We start from the raw sequence: 20,198 nt of genomic DNA on the forward strand, positions 1-20,198 counted from the left end.
TAGAAAAAATAAAAACCTTAATGTACATATAACATTATCTTAAATATATCATATTATATATGTTTTAATATATAATATATAACATTTCTTTAATCTAGTTTGTATTATATATATTAATTTAAAAAAAACCAAAACATTGTAAGACTGTAATTGTAATCTCACTGATTTTAAAATGCATCCTCTGCTGTATTAATAAAACAAATACAAAATATTTAATCAAATAAGGAAATAATTTATTTAAACAAAGACTCCTTTTATGTCCTGAAGGGAAGAATCAAGATAGCTAGGGATTGTCAAGGACACAATCATATCTAAGCCTGCAAATATTAGTTTGCAAACTTACAGAAATATTTTTTTATAGGATATAAGATAAGAAAATAATATAACCTTTTATTATCCCTGAGGAAATTTGCATTGTTACAGCAGCAGAGTAAATAAAGAGTACAAAAAAAAAAAAAACGTACATTAACGTCAGCATTGGCATTCATTCCTATATACAACATATCCTACAGTTCTTAAATGGTATGTTTAAAAGTAGAAGAAATTAGTGTTCTACCCTATGTTTGTGTCTAAAATTATTAGATCACACATTACTGAATAAACAGTAAATGTTTTAGGTTTACTAATGTAATGTAATGTACTGACCTTGAAGTAGTCATTACATTTATCATAATAGTTTGGCATAGCACCAATTGTGTGCTCTCTACACTGTAAACCCGAATTAGTTGAGTTTACTAGAAAATTGCGTGGAAACTCGTTGCCTTAAATTAATTAAGTTTTTACACAAGGTGAAACTAAAAAAGTTAAGTTGTATTAACTTAACATTTTAATTTGATGAAGCACATGAACAAAGTTTACATTAGTAGCATTTACTTGAAATATTTAGTTTACATAAATATTGTCTTCATTTTATGTTGTATAAAGTAATTATTTTTAAGTTTAACCTACAAAAAAGTATTAATTATTTCTACTTAAAATTATTAGTTTATATAATTGTTTTGTTGTAATTTAAAGACTTATTTAATAGAGATATCATGAATTACACATTGGTTATCAAAACTAAAAAAAGGAAGAAATTAAACGATACATTTCAATATTGTATTTTAATGTAAAAACCCTTCGAAGTAACATTTCAAAAGTTTTACTGCAGCAATAACAAACAAGTCAACCAAATGACAAGTCAAAAACAGACATTTAAACTGCTTTCTTGACAAGTCTAACTTTGAGAATGAATATTTTCAAAAAATTCTGCTGTATGCTTGTAAAACATTGGACACAAATGTTTTAAAACTTGATACAAGCATTTAAAATTTCAAATTGACTGATGAACTCCATGTTATTATCTGAACACAACTGAGCACTGTCATGCGGATACACTTCTAAATCTACAAAAATGGTTCTTCACGAATTCTTTAGGAAATGGTTCTATATAGAAGTATTCTACCATTTATATAGAGTGATGAAATTATTTTTCAGCATGATGGCATATGTGCTGTAGATATATAAACATTTATAGCGCTCTATAGCACTAAAGATGGTTCTGGTATTGTTATAATAACAGCTTATAATAAAGACCTTATATATATATATATATATATATATATATATATAATATAAAAAATATTATAGAACCATTTTCTTTCAAGAACCCTTGAAAAATCTGTAGAATACAATGGCTAGACAGCCATTTTTTATGAAATATTTTGTGACATAATTCAAAATAAGCCATATGTATTGTAAATATAAAACAAGGAAAATTTTGGAATGGCTACTTATAGTCAAATAGAACACAATAATATGATGAATACACACATTTTTTTGGGTAGGGCAAAAAATTTTTTTTTTAAATAAAATAAATAAATAAATAAAAAGAGGGGACATGCTTTCTCTGTAAAATAAACCGCATTTCTCAGGGTTTGTAATCTAGGTTTCCACAAACAAGCAAATTTTTGGAAGGGCTACTGGGGTCTATGTATTCATCATATGGTGTATTATATGGTTAAATTAACAGCATTTCTTCAGAGTGTAAGCTGGTTTTTCAGTGTTTGTAATCGGGCTTTCAGTTCACTGTGACCCAATGTTAGAAAAACCTGTTGAATGAAGTGAAATGTGTTCTTCATAGACTTGGGATAGTTGAGATGAAGTGCGTAAGTAAGTCCAAAAAGAATGCACACAGCTTTAGGGAGATCCTGGATGTTGTCCATAACAACTTCTCCTTCAATGACGATCTTCAGTGAGGCTGGACTGAGATGGAGGGAAGATGAGAGCACAGCACCTTCTTGTTCAACAAGCAGGATCCCAATGTCAAGTTGATGGAATGATTCGTCAGAGTCATCCTAAAAGCATAAGAGCAAAATAATTAATTAACTATCATATGTTAAGCAAAAAGTCTACTCTCAGGAGAGTCAGATACATGAGGGAAATGGACATTACTGCCGGAGTACATTACACAAGCAGATTACACATAAGTGGTCAGAAAAAAGTGTTTCAATGAAGTAAAAGTGTCTGTTTTTAATGGTTTGAGCTCACAAAAGAACACTTATCCAACCTCAGTGTAATTGGATGCTGGAAGATCGGGAGACTTGAAACCTTGCAAAATCCTACATAAACTAACTGGATGGACAGATTGAAATTACATCTTATTCTTTGATTATATTAAACTATGCTTTCAGTTTTTATCAAACAAAAATAATGGTGAATATTCAAAATTATGCCGTTATGGTCCTTTTTAATAGAGGTTACTTACAAAGCATGCTTTATAGAAGTCTGTGGGGTGGTCACCAAGGATAATAGGAAGCCCTCTAAGCACCAGAGTCCGAATATCAGTTGGCTCTTTAGTCTTTTGGAGAGAAAAATGACAATGACAAGAATTTAACTGTCTATAAGAAAGCTGAATCAATCAAGCATGATTTTGATTGTATAAGTATAATGGATATGGAACAACCTTGGTCTGTTGTGATAGGTGCGTCAACAGCTGCCCGATGTTCCCTCTCTTAGATTGAAATATCTCAATAAGACGAAGACTGTGCCGATCAATGCTTTCGTAGAAGTCCTGCTTAAGGTTCCTGCCTACAATCCTATTGAACTCCATGTATACCTGAAAAATAGAGAAAACAATTATACTTTTCAAGTCTAAACAATACTGAGGCTAGTGGTACCAATGTCTTGTTCCATTCAAAACCAACTACACCTGTTCACCATAAAGACTCACATTGTCCTTGAATTATAAATGAGCAAAACAATAATTGAAGATGACAAAGGTGTATCCAGAGGCATCATAATTATCATCAAATTATAACAGAAAGATAGACTAAAACATTGGCATATCCCTCTTGAACATACCTGATCTTCTGTGAAGAGAGCGGGCCAACGTTCCACCATCTTGCTTATGGCGGGTTTGGATTCAACAACCTCTTTCCTCCTCAATGCAAATGTCACATCCATCTTCTGTTTTACAAGTGGTCCATCTGGTGTTCTCTTTTGAATTTCATCAACTAAGTATTTGCGGGCACCCTCGAGGACTGACTGATCAAGCCCCTCTGGAAAGTTAGGCAAGTAGTTGAGCTCACCTTTCTTGGCCTTCTTGATATTTTTGTTAGCTGGTTCTCCTTCTGCTGAATGCAATCCCCGTTTACCTGCATTTACTGTAACGTCAAGGCATCCTGATCTTCTACGCTTTGTTCTGTAATTAGCCATTTTATATTTCAGACTGTTTTTCCAACCACTACAGCGACTTGACGAGCCTCGTTCTTGGAGACAGGGGTGCTTGCTTATTAGTGCTGCTGCGACACTTTCAAATTGAGCATTATTTGGGTATGCTGTGTGACTATACATGCTCTCTGCCAGTCTTTCCAGAATCTCATGCTTTAGCTCTTTTGATACTTTTAAGTGTGTTCCATCCCTAATGTATATTAGACTTGCCTGCCTAAGTCTATACTCTACATCAACAGAAAATGTTGGGATTTCAAAAACTTCTGGCCAAGGTGTCTGTCGCTCAAGAGGTGAGAGTGAGAGGACCTCTGTATCTGCTGGACTGTGTGTGTCACTCAAGATTTCATCAGACGTTGAGACAGGTACCAGTTCAAGTACAGGGATGACTTTGATTGTTGGTTTTTCAGGAAGATCTCCAATATCTGTCAGATTGCATAGCTCGTAATTAAATTCAGGATCCTTGTACTGAAGGCTGTAGTTGTAATTAAGTCCAAGTGATTCTTTCAGTGTACATATCAAATCCTCCACTGTAGCAGGCCTCGCACTGAGGGTGACCTTTCTTATATCTGCCTCTGTGAGAATGACCCTCAAGGTCATCTTCTGGTGTGCTGTCATCTTGGAAATAAAAGCAATAATCATCAATTAGCTTTTTAGAAATATGGGTAATATTTTAACTTAGGTTCCTGTTCATAAGGCTACATGTTACCTACATAAGCTTGTCATCACAATTGACATAATCCTACATAAGGTCTATTGTAATGAAAATGTATATACATTTATGTAGGGGTTATACACAGATTAATCATAACATAATGACCACCAAGTTTCTACACTCACAGTCTTTTTTCTTAGCTCCACTGTTGATTCCATCACTGGATAGGGTATCACCAGGCTTCTAACAGGATTAACAAGTTGGTTGCTTAATTGATGAAAGCTGCTAAATGTGACCATTAAACCTATTTATAAAATCCTGTGTTGCTTGGATTGCAGCAATCAATCTTGTGACCTTTTAACACAGAATGTAACGTCTGAGTGTCACTATTAAATTGTCTCCAAATCTGTATGCTGGAAGAGGGAAAACATCATTCAACTCTTTCAATTGTACTACACACAGGGAGGGGTTAATGCCTTCACAGAGTTCAAAAGATCTGAGATGCTCATGGTACCATACAGTCATCACCTTGCAGACAAACAGGACCTCTGTGTTAATAGCCACAATCTGTTTGATTTGCTTAAAATTTGGAAGTCCAGAGCATGAACCAACAGAGAGAATCATGCCTGGGCAATATTTTATTCCATCTACAGAGACAGATGATGCGACAAAGACTGCTGTATGTTGAGGCACTCTCTGGCAGAATATTTGTTGGACATTCTCAGGGTAAGACGTGATCAATGCTGTAGTAACCTTGTTCATTTCAACTGAGGGTTTGAAAAATGAACTTGCGTCTAAATGGTAAGCCATCATTTTCTGATGCTTTACAGCTAGTGTATGAGCTACATTTCTAAAGTTGCAAGCATTACGAATTACTTGTTTGAAAAATTTATGCTTTCCCTCGAAGCGCATTGTCCAGACATCTGAAAGTGGACCAAATGCCTTAATCATCTCAGGATAATGCTCAATGAAATGGTGTTTTGGACGTAATTTGAAATCAGGAAACGTACTTTGCAACAATTGTCTATGTTCTGATATTTTGCAATCAAGAAAATTTATGGACTCTTTAGTGTGTCTTGTTGCCACAGCCAACTCAACTATGTCTTTCAGGAGCAACAAAATATCCCATGCATTGTCTCCTTCAGGTACTTTATGGCCAATGAGAAGTGGCAGCAATCTAATTAGAGCCCAGTTCTCATGGCCATTTCCACCTATTGTTCCTTTGGTAGAAAAGCCTTGAGCAATAGTTTGAGGCTGGTCAGTTCTGTCATTAAACTCATATGGAAACGTTTTGATAGCATGGTTTAGGGCCTCTAAAGTGAAATATTTTTTGGAAATCATGTCTGATAGGCAGAGTGATAACTCAACAGGAACAATACCTTCAAAAAGGTCATGCAGTATATCAGGGGGGTAACCATGAACAACATGAAAGTGCTGCAGACTGTCGGTCAATACACAGCCTCCTTTCACACCATACTCTTTAGACATAATAGGATCCTGCCGTACCTCCTGCACATGCCGGTTGTGAGTGTCTTTAATTCGGGGTTCAAAGACGCCTGAACATACCTCCTTGTCTTGAATCTTGCTCCTTGTTGCCATGCAGAACCTGCAGAACCTGTCCACTGCAAAGCTCTCGAAAAATCCTGCAAGTGAATGAGCAGCCAAGTTATCAGCAGCCACATATAACACTGTGCCTTTGATAGATGCTCCTAACTTCTCAACATATAGACCATGTTGCTCCAAATAGACTAGATCTTGAATGAGAGGATGGAAAATTTTAGCATAGCCATGCTCTTTTACATCAGATGCTTTACATAAAAGAGCAAGCTGAATCGAGTGGAGTGTGGACCTATATTTTGATGGCACATTTGCTATCACCCAATACACTGCACTCATTTTGTGTTTCTTTTTTGATGTTCCTAAAGGGTTGGACACTTCAAAGTCATCTGTGTAAAGTCCAATAGAGATTTTGAACTCCTCCCCTTTAAGGAGGGAATTTTCTTTACAGTATGAACCATCTCTATATGTATTGTACTCATGCGGCACATGGTTTTGTACTGGAAGAGCTTTGTCCAAAATGTCTGCCCTGTTTAACATGCTCTGTAGCATTGCATTTAGAGGAACGTATACAGCTGTACATTTTTTTCCTCTATCTATAACATACTCCACCGGTGTAACCACTGTAAAATTTCTGCTCACATATGCTGCTCTCCTTTTAATAGTTGATAAAGAGCCATCCTTGCCACAAAATCTTGTTATGACATTGTTCTCCGAGACAACTCGAACTAACTGTCTTAGAGTTGAATCATCTACACTTGTGTGATGTTTCAGAATGTCCTTGACTGAATTATGCAGCAATGGCTGGGAGAGTTCACATATCTGTAAAAGCTGTTGTACGATTTCTTGTACAGACCTTTCTGGAATATGAAGGATCGTTTGCATCTTTAAAAAAAGAGCTGCTAGGTTGTGCTCCAGCTGTTTCTTTAGATCATGAGGCTCTTCACTGCTGGAATCCTCACTGTCCACTAAATCAGGGGTGTCATTTGAAACCATATGTTCATCTTGGGCTGTTTCCTTAGTTAAATTAGCAATGACTATTTCCGGTTTGAACATCCTCCAGTTGTCTGTTCTGTGCTCTTTACTTATATGTGCATTAAATGTGGAGTACACAGTAGTATTAAAGTTACATCCTTTATATGGACATGGGACTTTGTGATTAACTTTTAAATGTGTGCTGCGCAAGTGACTGAAAAAATCTGCTTCTGTGCAGGGTGAAGAAAAATCACATAACTGACAGTGAGCTACTTGAGCTGTTTCACACAGTTGTGCATCCGGTCCTTTCTTGTGAATTTTAGACAAGTGGACCTTAAGTGCATTGATGGAATTAAATGTACACAAACATTCTTGGTGTAAGCAAGGAAAAGGCACAGTTCTACTGTAGGCCCCATGTTTTAATCTATAATGCTTTAAAAGGTAACCCCTTTTCTCACATATAAATTCACAATACTTACACTTCCACTGCATCTTCAAATGAACCTCAAAAACAGAATGAGAACACTTAAACAATTACAATTATACTAAACCCATTGCATAAAATTAACCAAACTCCGCTAATGATTACAACTGTAAAGATAAAAGCATTAAAGTTATAATGCGGCCGGCCAAAACATGAGGCTCAGCGGCTCCGAAACACGAGGCTCGGGCGGGAACGCGGCGCGTCGCGTCAGCCCCGAGACACGGCCAAGAGCGGCGGTGGGGGCTTTCGCGATAAAATGCGGGGATAAATTTCTCTTACCGTGACAGCACAATTAATGACTGTCTAATTAAGCATACATTTGAAAAGAAAATCGCGAATTTACTGATTTAATTAAACATATCACTCGTGTGTAAACTCAATCCCAATTTTTAATCAGAACGGTAGGCATTAGCCAGCACATGCAGACACATATGCTAAAATTTTGAGCCGAAAAAAACAACCTTTGTATATTAGCTAACTAACGTTATACCTAGTTAATGCGTAAAAATAAAGTAAAATGAATGCTAGCTAGATTATTGCTAAATTGTTAACCGAGAGAACACAAACAAAACAGGATCTTAACCTTAGCTTGTTGAAACAAAGCTAGCTATCGCTAGATAACTTCAAATCTTAGCTAACTTGTTGTGACTTCTTGTGGTCTTAGGGGCAATGAATTTTATCAGACAATATATTTGCATACAAACCTTTTCAATTGAAGTAATGTTGCTTTCACAAGCCCACAGCTTTCAGTCACAGCAATGAGCAGCTCTTTTTAAAGAAAAGACAGTAACGGCTCTTCACAGAACTTTCTGTTGCCTGGAGAAAAAAAAAATGGAACAAGCCCCGCCCCTTGCTCACAAAACTTAACATACTAAGTAATCTCTACTTATCTTGATCATTGCACTGCATTATTTCAACTAAATAATTCAAACAACTAATTTGATTTAGTAATGGCAAATGTTTTGAGCAAAACTTGAAATAATAATTAAAGACTACTCAAAAAGTTAATTTAAACCAAATTTGGGTTTACAGTGTACTGTTTTTGTTAATACTGTTTTAATTTAGCAAAAATGGAGCAAACCATTAGTTCTCCAAACAGAATAAAAGAAGAAACTGTACTGAGTGTATCAGAGAAACTATTCTTTCAAAAGCAGAATTACTTGATTGCTCTCTTTGTTTAGCAATTGACTGTAGACAGTTTGAAGCTATGTGTTTTCCCACTGTGGAGGAGCTTTCAAAAGCTGTCTGGAATCCCTCCATTTTACAGTCCCCATTTCACAAGCTTTTATTTTATTTTATTAATGTTTACATATTAGCCTCCTCACATCTCTTGTACTTTCCTCCCCTCTCCATCACTCTCCTCTTCCTATTATAATAAGTCCTAAAACACATTTGTCCTTTTAATAGAAACAGTTCCTGGATTAGATAGTATTGTTATGCTTATCACCTCTGCTCAGAGGAAGAGAAGTAGTTTTGTTCAGAGAGAATACAATTTTTTTGGAGTACAATTGAGTGTGTGCAGATGTGATGGTGGAACATAAAAGGGGGTATATCAGGTAAAACTGATTTTTTTTCCCTCCCTAGAATTCCTGTGCATGTAGAACAATAACATTTTAAATTATAGAACTATCACTTAAATGTCTCTCTCTTTCTCTCTCTTCTGAGCACTTTTCATTTACTATCTTTTGTGTATAAACCACTGCAAGTGATTAAAGCCAGGCATATGGCTTCATCCTGAAAGAGTAAAATGGCAGAGTGGGTTGGGGCAAATGCTATAGACATACTATAGTCAGTACTCTAGTTTAAAATCTGTATGTTGTGAAAACCTTTCAGTTTTGCCTACAGCTGCTTAGACATGTCCATTGATACTGATATTGTAAAAAGTCATTTACACATGCAGTTTTATGCAAACCCTTGAGCAGCTCTAGCAAATGATCATGTTTTATCAATCTTCTAACTGAAAAAAATAAACATTCTCTACAGAGAATGTGAAATGAAATATGTCTGGTGCAAAGGTTTTGGGGCATTTTATAATCATGTATTTTTTTTTATGTTTGTTCCCTTATTTTCACTCCAAAAATAAATGCCTTTTGGTCTTTTGGTATTCAAACTAAACAGGCTTCTTAATTGTAAGAGTATAAAAAGAGGCTTGGAACAATATTTTAAAATGTGTTTTTGGTCATTCAAACATTATAAGTGAACCTCAATGAGAAAAAAACCTAGAAAAATATTAGGGCTACAAATGATTTTTTAAAGCATCTTCATGTAACAAATATCTTTTTTTCAAAACTCAAACATTCACATACTCATTTATCATATTATGGTAACTGCTGCATAGTATTAAAAATGTATTCAACATAAAATAAACTATGTTCACAATTGCTGACGTTGAAATTACATTCTTTCCAAAGAGTCTAAACCAAAACTCACACGTACTTTTGGATACAGTATTATTTGCAGCAGTTTTTCTTGATGGAACTCATTATAAATGCAGTGAAGAGTAAATTCTTCATGCTTGCTATTTTCAGACTACTTAATTTTCAGGTTATTTTTTGTTGAATATAATGACATTTGTCATTTTTAATACTATGTAACAGTTAAGGACAGAAAAGTGGTAGTATGTTTTTATTTTGAATGACATGTTCCACAATAAAGATTTGAAATGTATTTGTACACTTAATATATGCCCTTTAAAGGTGCTATATCTGATATTATGCCATGTGATGTTGTATGTAGTTTGTTTTATTGCAAGAAGCTTTGGAAATGGAAATGTTAATGAACCTAATGTGGGTTGAATCATTCACATGGGGGTTTGATTGCAACTGTAAATCATAAACTTAAAGAACTGATCCTGTCAGTTTGGATTGTAGGGCTTTCGAGCTGCAGCCAGGCATCAGATGTTTAGGTTGAGGTAGAGATGGGGACTGTTGGCATATTCTTATCTCCTCACATACCTCAATGAAGTCAGTAGGTGTAGAGTTCCATCTAAGCTACTTTCAAGACATTAGGAACTTTATGAGTTTATAGAGGTTTAATGTATGACCAGAGGGGGACTTAAGTCATAAGTGGTAAAGGCCATACTTTCAGAGTCTGTCATTGATTATTCTTGGTGAGTGGGCGAATGTAGAAGTTCTGTTGTATCTGCTTTGTGTTTGTGTGAGGATAGAGGCTGGTGTGTTGACGTAGGTATCCTTGGTTACGGAGTAGGTGTTACAGGTGACAAGGTGACAGGAGACACAGCCTTGCCTGTGTCAGACACAATCCATGAAACATTTATAGAGCGTGGATGTAAGTTAGGACTGGTTTGTTGTGTTGTTTTAAAGCAGAATGAATTGCAGTACCAAGAGCAGCATGTTGTACTCTTTGCAGAAGTCAGAAAGGTAAAGGAGTATTTCAGTTCTGCTGCATCATTGATGTGAGATACACACCACAGCATCCCTATAACTAACTAACATCCTGTATTTTTGTGTTTCTCTATTTTATGTGTTTTGTCAACTTGGAAACAAAGACCTTCCAGTTCGGCCAGCTTCTCCTCCACCGCCACTGCCAGGTAAAACAGACTCATTTTTCACTACGTCCACCACACCTGTACACACATGTTGTATTATTGTACATTATTGTATTGTTGTATGGAGTAGAGTTTGAATATGAATCCCACATCACACCTAGGAGGGGGGTTTTGCCTAGGTGTAGGGTTATCTCAATATTTATTGGAAAGAGGTTATATACCCCTTGAAACAGAGATTTTTTCAGAGGCACACTTCAAACAGAGTCTATTTAATGCCCTGAGAATCACAGACATGATGGCTGCACAAGCTGTTGCCTGTGAATTGAATATTTATTTCTTTACCATAAGCCATCTCCAAAGGTGTTTCAGAGAATTTGGCAGTACAGCCATCCGCCCCCACAACTGCAGACCACCCCAGAACCTCTACATCCAGCATCTTTATCTTTAATGTTGTCTGAGACTAGCCACCTGGAGAGCTGCTGCAACAATCAGTTTGCATATCCAAAGAATTTCTGCTCAAACTGTCAGAAACCATCTCAGGGATGCTCATCTGCATGCTCGTCGACCTCATTGACCGGACTGCAGTTTGTTGTTGTAACAGACTTGAATGGGCAAATGCTCACATTCGATTGCATATGGCATGTTGGAGAGAGGTTCTCTTCACGGATGAATCCCTGTTTTCACTGTACAGGGCAGAGGGCAGACTGGGTGTATGGGGTTGTGTGCGTGCGCGGTTTGCTGATGTCAACATTTTGAATCAAGTGGCCCATGGTGGCGGTGGCGTTATGGTATGGGTAGGCATATGTTATGGGGAGCAAACACAGGTGCATTCTATTGATTGCATTTTGAATGCACAGAGATACCGTGACGAGATCCTGAGGCCCATTGTTATGCCATTCATTCACGACCATCACCTCATGTGGCAGCATAATCTTCGCACAGCCATTGAACAGGAATGGACCATTCCACAGATACTGACTGTTTTTTTGACCCCCCAATACAGTTAAAGAAAACTATAGAGTGGCCTTTAGAGAAATATTTAATTCACAGGCAACAGCTCTGTTGGACATTCCTGCAGTCAGCATGCCAATTGCACGCTGCCTCAAAACTTACGACATCTGTGGCATTATGCTGTGTGATAAAACTGCTAATTTTATAATGGCCTTCCTGTGGCCAGCCTAAGGCACTGTAGCGTATGTTGGTCATACACCGCGATACCTCTGTGAATATATATTTGAAATATATATTTATATATTGTGTTTATAGCGTTGACCTTATCCAAACTCTTATGATCTCTGATATTTGACTTAATGATATTAATTAAAGTTTATAATTAGCTTAAGCAATTAAAACGTTAATAATTAGTTTGAGAATGGATAATAGTCAAGCTAAGTGAGTACTTCAGGATTTTCAGGAATTTTAATGAACAAACTGTACACACTGTAATTTCAAATAATGAAAGTTTTATTAACAAAGAGAAGGATATTTAATTAACATAGCGTGATCTTGAAATCTCACGGCATCAACGCAGGGGAAGCCGATTCGACTTTAAAGATAAGCTAGGCACTCTGGCTTGTGACTAAAGTGTTGCTAACTGAGGTTTAATTAATATAAAATTTATCAAGAGACTTGATTCAATTTTCAGCTCTGGGAATGCGTAAGTTTAGCTTACTTTTTCGTTGATTCTCACCACTCGTTGAATACAGAGGCTCTCTGAGGTCCTGGGAGTGAAGGCGCCTCACTTAGTTTCGCGGTTCTCCCGCGGAAGTTTCCAGGCTGAGTCAGCGTGGAGGTCTTTCTTCGTCAGTTGAGTCGCCTCGGGCGTACTCGGAGCGTGATGACGCAGGCGGCAGGATCCTCTCTTTGGCTTACTGTCTTGAGCAGGAGTGTCCAACCATATGGACATTTTGGACGAAAAGTTTCGCTAGTTACTGCAGATCCAGAACTGAAAATCGATTCAATAAACTTACTTATTCTACGACTTCTTTTTCTCTGCGGTGTTTCTTACTCTGGCCACGAATAAGTTCACCTGCTTTGATCAGTCGTGAGATTAAACTTAGATTGGGCGATAAAACTTAAACACGATTAAAAGAAAAGAAGATATTCAAATCACTCGACGTATTAGTAAGGCGTCATACTCTAGCTAATTCAAGACATCTCTTGTGAGCTTTGGTGAAGTCTTTAAGGTTCTTCTTTGTTTCGTTCGTCGACGTGAAGAAGAAAGCGTCTCGCTTTGGAGAGGTTTGGAGCTTGAAGAGATGAACAAAGAGAACGCGTGCAGGCGTTCAGGGCGGAAGTGAAGTTAAGAGTTGAGCTTCTGATCTTCTGAGCTGCGGTTGAGCTGAGTCGAACTTCCGATTTTCTTGGCTGAACGGGCGAACTTCTTTCTGTTGCGAACTATGTTGTTCTCTGTTGTTCTCTCAACTCTTTGATGTGTCGAAGTTAACTGAACTGTGTGCCGAGCTGAACTGTTTTTCAAAGCCAGCGCGGTCATGCCCTAATGGGATGTGTCTTCTCTTTGATTGGGTGCGAGTTCGAGGCTCACGTGACTCTCACAAGAGAGAGAGGAGGGGGAGTTTGAATCAGCGATTCACAGAAAGAGTGGAAATTTTGCGTATCGAAATTTCTTATACATGTTAGTAACATATAACAATGAATATCCTGGATTATTAATATCAAACATTTACATAAGATTTCATCCTGGGTACGTTGTGTTTACGTCCCATTTACAATGATACGTTAGAAGTATTAATTCTAGTGTTAATTCATTTTTCTAATCAGAGACAGAACTTCTTTTCATGATAGAAACAGCAATACACATCATTTCATTAGAGGGTGGACGTTCATCTGAGGACAACAGAAAGTGACGTTAATACATACTGTTTATGCACATTAATCAGACTTTGATTTCATTTCCGTTATTGTTTGGGCGACCCCGAGCGAGGCGTAGTTTCACCAGTGTCCATTTGGGGTCACTGTTGGTCCATGCCTTTGGTCCGGTGCGGATGGTCAACGAGAGGTTAAACCGAGTTCACCCCTGCTAACCATTTGTTGATCCCTGCAAGCGATAATGACGAGACCCTTAGGCGCCACGTCATAAAGAGGGGGCAGAAAAATTCCCCACTCTGTTTGAAGTCTCTGTTTCTTTGAATCATCATGAAAACTTGTTATCTTTAGTTCCTGAGGGGAGGAGGGGTGTCGGGGGCCATGTGTCGCTGGAAAGTGTCCCGTTCCCGTCTTTGATGTTAGATCTTCATGTGCGTGCATGTGTGTGGGGGGCTGCAGGGTCTTTGCACCCCTGCGGTTTGTGGAATGTGACTTGGTCGCAGACGGAAGGTCCTCTTCAGAATGGAAAAGTTTTAATTCAAAACTTTTCATTTCTTCATTTTGATCTCGTTATCCGGTCTATACTCCACTACATTCCCCCCTTTCTTTTCAGTTTTATGGTTCGGCAGGGAGCATGGAGCTGAAAAGAACTTTTGCTGTGGAGGAAGGTGAGATCAGCAAGCATATTCAAACACATTTCCAGAGCTGATGTTTTCCTATCAGTGTATGGGTGCATATGGAGTGTTGATGTCTGCATGCTGAAGGGATTCTAATTATTTAGGGGTAGGTCTTGTTCAAACGCAACCTCGAGAGCTGATTCTTTGACATGGCCTTCGGCTTCATATCTAAAACTTGGGGGTTCACCTCTCTGGGCTCTTTTATGCCTAACGAATTTGACCATTTTATTAGACCAAGTTTCTAACCTGCTCTGGAGGGCTCGAGTGCGTTTGAAATAGAACCAGGCTATACCAAAAGTCAAAAGATATCCTAATCCTACCAGGGTAACTAGTAAGGTGTCCGGAGTGGACCATGCATAGGTGACAGGCTGAACTGGCCATAGGGGTTGAGACGACAGCTCTCTATAAGTGTTATCTATGGGGGTTAGATCAATGACTTGGGTTCCCTCATATTCTAGGCGAGTTAGTGTTTTAGTATTTAGCTCGATGGTGTGTTTGGAGAAGAACTCTGAGATTTCTATGTCGCTCTCATATTGGTCAGGGTTTAGGTGATACAGGGCCAGGTCTCCTACATGTAGGATTGCGTTTACGGGGACGTCCACCCAGAAGGTTTGGCTAGGAAGGAGTACCCTTTCTGAGGTGTCATGTTGATCATAGGTTAGTAGAGCCTCTCTAAAGGGGGTGTTAACCAACCAACGATTTCCAACAATTTCAGCTTGGGTACTGGTTACCAAACATCGGGGTGTGACGACTACCTGGCATTGAGTATTACTCATCATAGGCTTGAGGCCACAGATCCCATTTGCGCTGTCACGAATGAAAGGTTTGCTAGGGCACAAGTAGTGAATGTCTTTAGTGAGTGTGCACATAAGCAAATTGGGTACCAGATATAGGTCAGGGTTATCGTCTTGGTATGCTACAAGAGATGTTGTCTTTACACGAACGTAGGCAGAATCTTGCCAGAAGCCAACGTTGACAACATCTTTTAAACGGTATATGTTTTCAGGTGCCATTATGGGAAGGTTAATGATGAATGCTAATGAGGATTAACATAAATTGGGATGGCGCTACCTAAGGTATAGGCTAGGTGGGCCTGGAGATCAGTACTACTTCTCGAGTTGCTGTAGACAAAATCTCCTGTACTAAGGATAGGGGCACCAGGTAGGGAGGAATTCTCCCCATGGCTAGGCTATCCACAGAGGAGCTGATTTCTTGTAGCATATCAGACAATAACATATTCATAAGCTGGATGTGGGCAAGGTCAAGTTGCACTACTGAAAGCATAGAGTTAACCGTCTGAAGCGTTTTGTTCAAAGCGACACTGTGCGCGTTGAGGACTACGACGGTGCCACGTAGGGTTTGCCCAATTGTTTGCAGGTGCTGCTGCTGTTTGTCTAATTGGGTCTTAATGTTTGGAATTTCAGCTTGTAATTCCCCTACTTGACGTTTGACAGTGGCTACATTGACGGTATTGACGGCGGACGTTCCGAGACTCAGTAGTGATCCCACAGTTGCAGCTGCCATTAGCAATCCGCCTATGAAGCGTTTAGGTCGTTTGTTAAAACCATTTAGTTCTGATTGCGTCACGGTAAACTTTTGTAGCTGCCGGAGCATGTGAGTTACGTCGGCTTCACCATGGCTGATAGCTTCTTCAGTCCATCTAACTCCATTCCGGCCAGTCTGCAGAGTGGTTATCGGTAGGTTTTTGCTACATGCTTCGGCGGGATTCAGCCATACGAATACTCTCTGGGTATGGAGGCGGCAATTAGTGATTAGCAGTCCCGGCTGGTCTTTCAGTATTATTCCTGAGTCAGGACCCGGTTCAATCACTTCAGCGAGCACGGCGGTTCCTAGGGAGCCGACGATCAGGAGAATGAGCAGCGGGGCCATCCTACCGGAAGAGATGCTCATGGTTAGACTTAGGGTATTTACGACGAGTCGTTTAGACAAATTATAAAAATTTTCACGATACCCCCCTTTTGATAAATGTTTCCTAGGGTAAACACTCTACAATAATTGACGATGAGGGACTAGGGTCTTGCACCCTGAGTGTCCTCAGTCTGGTTAGAAGCTCGTTGCCTGCTAAAGAGTGAGAGAAAAAGGGAAAAGGGATAGGAGAACTAAGGTGTGAGTAGAAGGTTGTAGTTGTTTGTTAACCAACACCCTTCCTGCCTTTGGTTCTATCGTTTATCATCTAACACTTGTATCCCCTACAAGTCCCATGGGGGTTGTGTGTGAGGAAGTACTTGTTACCTCTTACTGTTCGAGTGAGTGGTCCAACCCAGTCTATCTGGAGGTTTGACCAAGGGAAGGATAATCCCTTCTTTTGCAAGGGGGGTCTATGAAGAGGGTTCGAGGGTTGAAATTGGCAACATACCAGACAGCCTTTAATGTAGTCAGCCACATCTTTTACCATGTGGGGCCAACATGCTTTTACCATGTGGGGCCAATGTGTGTTGCTTTGACCCCTTTGTGTCCCGCAGATGGGGAGTCATGGGCGTGCATCAGCATCACCCCCCTGTGGCACTGAGGAACCACGAACGTAGGTGAAGTGTGCGAGTCAGTGGCATGAACTAGCAAGCCTTTGACGACTTGGAGGGACGCTCTGGCGCCGTATAGGTCTTTAAGGCCTGGTATTGTGTCAAGATCTTGGGCTGAGATGGGATATGTAGATGGGTCAGAGACATGGCTAAGCATTTTAGAAATGGATGAAACTTCTTTTCATGATAGAAACAGCAATACACATCATTTCATTAGAGGGTGGACGTTCATCTGAGGACAACAGAAAGTGACGTTAATACATATTGTGTATGCACATTAATCAGACTTTGATTTCATTTCCGTTATTGTTTGGGCGACCCCGAGCGAGGCGTAGTTTCACTAGTGTCCATTTGGGGTCACTGTTGGTCCATGCCGTTGGTCCGGTGCGGATGGTCAACGAGAGGTTAAACCGAGTTCACCCCTGCTAACCATTTGTTGATCCCTGCAAGCGATAATGACGAGACCCTTAGGCGCCACGTCATAAAGAGGGGGCAGAAAAATTCCCCACTCTGTTTGAAGTCTCTGTTTCTTAGAATCATCATGAAAACTTGTTATCTTTAGTTCCTGAGGGGAGGAGGGGTGTCGGGGGCCATGTGTCGCTGGAAAGTGTCCCGCTCCCGTCTTTGATGTTAGATCTTCATGTGCGTGCATGTGTGTGGGGGGCTGCAGGGTCTTTGCACCCCTGCGGTTTGTGGAATGTGACTTGGTCGCAGACGGAAGGTCCTCTTCAGAATGGAAAAGTTTTAATTCAAAACTTTTCATTTCTTCATTTTGATCTCGTTATCCGGTCTATACTCCACTACAGCACGCCTGTGCAATAATCATGCTGTCTAATCAGCATCTTCATATGCCACACCTGGCAAAGTAGAAGTTCTTACTAACAGAGATTTAGACAAGCTTGTGAACAATATTTGAGAGAAAAAGCCCTTTTGAAGAAAAAGTCTTAGACCTTTGAGGTCAGCTCATGAAAAATGGGAGCAAAAGCAAAAGTGTTGTGTTTATATTCTTGTTCAGTATAAAAGAATTAAACAGTGCTAGTAGTTTGCTAATGTCTTGGGATTTATATTGTTAATTTCCAATTCCACATTAAATGGTCAAACAAAGTTTAACGTGGAACCAGAAGCTGCATTTAGATTCATGTCACAGAAGAGTTATCACAGCGAGTGGGTGATAATATAGGATGGTTGAATGTTTCTGAAGGCATGTGATGCCCTAAATTTAAATGTAGTATAGCAGCTACATTTTTAACCACTACATTATGTAATTCAGTTCTAAGGGGAATATACAGCTCCCCATTTAACAGAAAGAATCATTTAGGCAAATAGATTTATATGGTTTGTAATTTTTGCTTTGTTCAAAAGCAAAAGTTCACATTGTTTGGACATAACATGTATAATTTGTGTATGCAATCCAGGCTTTGTAAAGATACACTTTTGACTAACTGACTGTGAGAAGGAAGTTCGCTATTTTTGACAGTGGTAGCTACAATAATTGTTGTAGCATACAAGAATATATCAAAAGTTACTGTAAGATATTCTGGGAACATTTGTTTTATCTTAAAAGTTTCCTTTGATATGCTTAGCCTTAACAAACATAGATGTTTAATAACCAAAGTGTGAATGAGGCTTTTTCACAAGTAATGGTCTTTATATATGCCATTACCCCTGATTGTGGATTTTAATGGTTGAATGAGCGATTTATGGTGATTTTGTATTTGCAGTTCCCTGGATGATGACAGCAATAGCCTCAGACAGCAGAAGCTGGAGAAGCAGGTGAGTGAGACACATCAGAAACGTCACAGCCGTGCATAGTATACATACTTATTTATTCAGCTATGTGAACATTTGATTTCTGTACAAAAACAGGTTGATATTTAAATGTTGTTTCTGAGTAGATTGCTAGTTTTCTTTACGTTTCAGTATCATATATAGTTTGTGATGCCAGAAATCATTGCTTGCCCAATTTTTCTGTGTAAAAAGTTTATATCAGGACTTTGGAGAAGCGAGCAGTGCAGAGGATGAGGACGCATTGAGCAAATCTGTGGTATTGCTTAGGGATGTACTGATACCACTTTTTCTCTTCCGATACCGATATTTCATGTTCGAGTGTCTGCCGATACTGAGTACCGATACCAACTCTATCTATCTTAACTACTAGACAAATGCCTATAAACCTAGATATCTATATTACTATACTTACAGATTTTTATTTTGTTATAGCAGTGTTCTGTATCGCTAATAAGATAGAATAAGCTTGAATGAACAACATTTACTTCTTTATTAACTGCACATTAAAAAAAATTTACGTTTCAGAGCCATGAAAAAAACCCCACAATATTTCCACAATGCCGTATCAAGTACAAATAGGAAGACATGGTCTAGCCTGACTGAAAAGCTTTTTACATTGTCATGAGGATATTTGTTACGACTGTGAAATGCACTTTCTAAGGATTGCTGCTGACCGGTGTTAGTGTGCTTCTTTGTGGTTGCATGCCTTAAGCTGGGGTTACACTAGCCCACTTTAGCCCACTTTTAAATATTTTTACCTTGAAATCGCTTTTCAGACCAGTCGTAGCATATCAAATGTTTGATTTCTTCAACCCAAATTTGGACGTAGTGTACGTGTAAACTCTCCATCAACTCTAGATTGAACGAGTCCCTTCAACAGCCAATGAGAACAGAGAACAGAAAGTAAACACAGGTACGTGCAGTGGAGCATGGTAACTATGAAACGGTAAAACTATGAAAAACTACAATATATTACATAGTACACATGTCCCCCAAATAATGAGTATTACCTATGGAGAACATGGTGCACCACACAACACACTGTTACAGCCTTTCCATCCATCCATTATCTGTAACCGCTTATCCAATTTAGGGTCGCGGGGGTCCAGAGCCTACCTGGAATCATCGGGCGCAAGGCGGGAATACACCCTGGAGGGGACGCCAGTCCTTCACAGGGCAACACAGACACACACACCTACGGACACTTTTCGAGTCGCCAATCCACCTGCAACGTGTGTTTTTGGACTGTGGGAGGAAACCGGAGCACCCGGAGGAAACCCACGCGGACACGGGGAGAACACACCAACTCCTCACAGACAGTCACCCAGAGCTGGAATCGAACCCACAACCTCCAGACCCCTGGAGCTGTGTGACTGCGACACTACCTGCTAACAGGTAGTGGCACCCGCCACCGTGCCGCCCCTGTTACAGCCTTTATTCCAACTGAATTCTATTTTCCACCATAAACGATGCAACACTG

At 39.1% G+C, this 20,198-nt stretch overlaps 2 protein-coding genes across 6 annotated transcripts in view; one reads left to right on the top strand and one right to left on the bottom strand.

Annotated features, from left to right (window-relative positions):
• tulp3 (TUB like protein 3) overlaps positions 1 to 20,198 on the top strand; it is a 58,268-nt gene that overhangs the window by 10,275 nt on the left and 27,795 nt on the right. For all 3 annotated transcript variants that reach the window (XM_066668464.1, XM_066668465.1, XM_066668466.1), the window contains exons 2-3: positions 10,888 to 10,929; positions 18,652 to 18,703. In XM_066668464.1, coding sequence (XP_066524561.1) covers positions 10,888 to 10,929; positions 18,652 to 18,703 — 94 coding nt within the window. The remainder of the gene's footprint in view (positions 1 to 10,887; positions 10,930 to 18,651; positions 18,704 to 20,198) is intronic.
• LOC136695238 (sterile alpha motif domain-containing protein 3-like) lies at positions 1,731 to 8,254 on the bottom strand. Of its 3 annotated transcripts, XM_066669176.1 has the most exons (7): positions 8,084 to 8,254; positions 5,930 to 6,006; positions 4,549 to 4,717; positions 3,343 to 4,326; positions 2,945 to 3,097; positions 2,747 to 2,839; positions 1,731 to 2,336 (listed from the first exon to the last, which is right to left on the bottom strand). In XM_066669176.1, the coding sequence occupies exons 3-7, from the start codon at positions 4,660 to 4,662 to the stop codon at positions 2,019 to 2,021; spliced, it is 1,662 nt and encodes a 553-aa protein (XP_066525273.1). In that variant the 5' UTR covers positions 4,663 to 4,717; positions 5,930 to 6,006; positions 8,084 to 8,254; the 3' UTR covers positions 1,731 to 2,018. The 3 variants fall into 3 exon arrangements, with proteins under 3 accessions (XP_066525273.1, XP_066525274.1, XP_066525272.1); XM_066669177.1 differs by lacking the exon at positions 4,549 to 4,717; XM_066669175.1 differs by having other exon boundaries at positions 4,549 to 6,006.

This window comes from Hoplias malabaricus, chromosome 4 (assembly GCF_029633855.1).
Source record: "Hoplias malabaricus isolate fHopMal1 chromosome 4, fHopMal1.hap1, whole genome shotgun sequence".
Classification (NCBI taxonomy): domain Eukaryota; kingdom Metazoa; phylum Chordata; class Actinopteri; order Characiformes; family Erythrinidae; genus Hoplias; species Hoplias malabaricus.

Bases quoted from the DNA above. Each gene is read 5' to 3' on its own strand.
- LOC136695238 (XM_066669176.1), bottom strand. From the start codon at position 4,662: ATGGTCACATTTAGCAGCTTTCATCAATTAAGCAACCAACTTGTTAAT. The intron at 4,327-4,548 runs GTGAGTGTAGAA...TTTATTTCCAAG, and splicing joins TGGAGCTAAGAAAAAAGACT to ATGACAGCACACCAGAAGAT. The intron at 2,840-2,944 runs GTTGTTCCATAT...TCTCTCCAAAAG, and splicing joins ACCTATCACAACAGACCAAG to ACTAAAGAGCCAACTGATAT.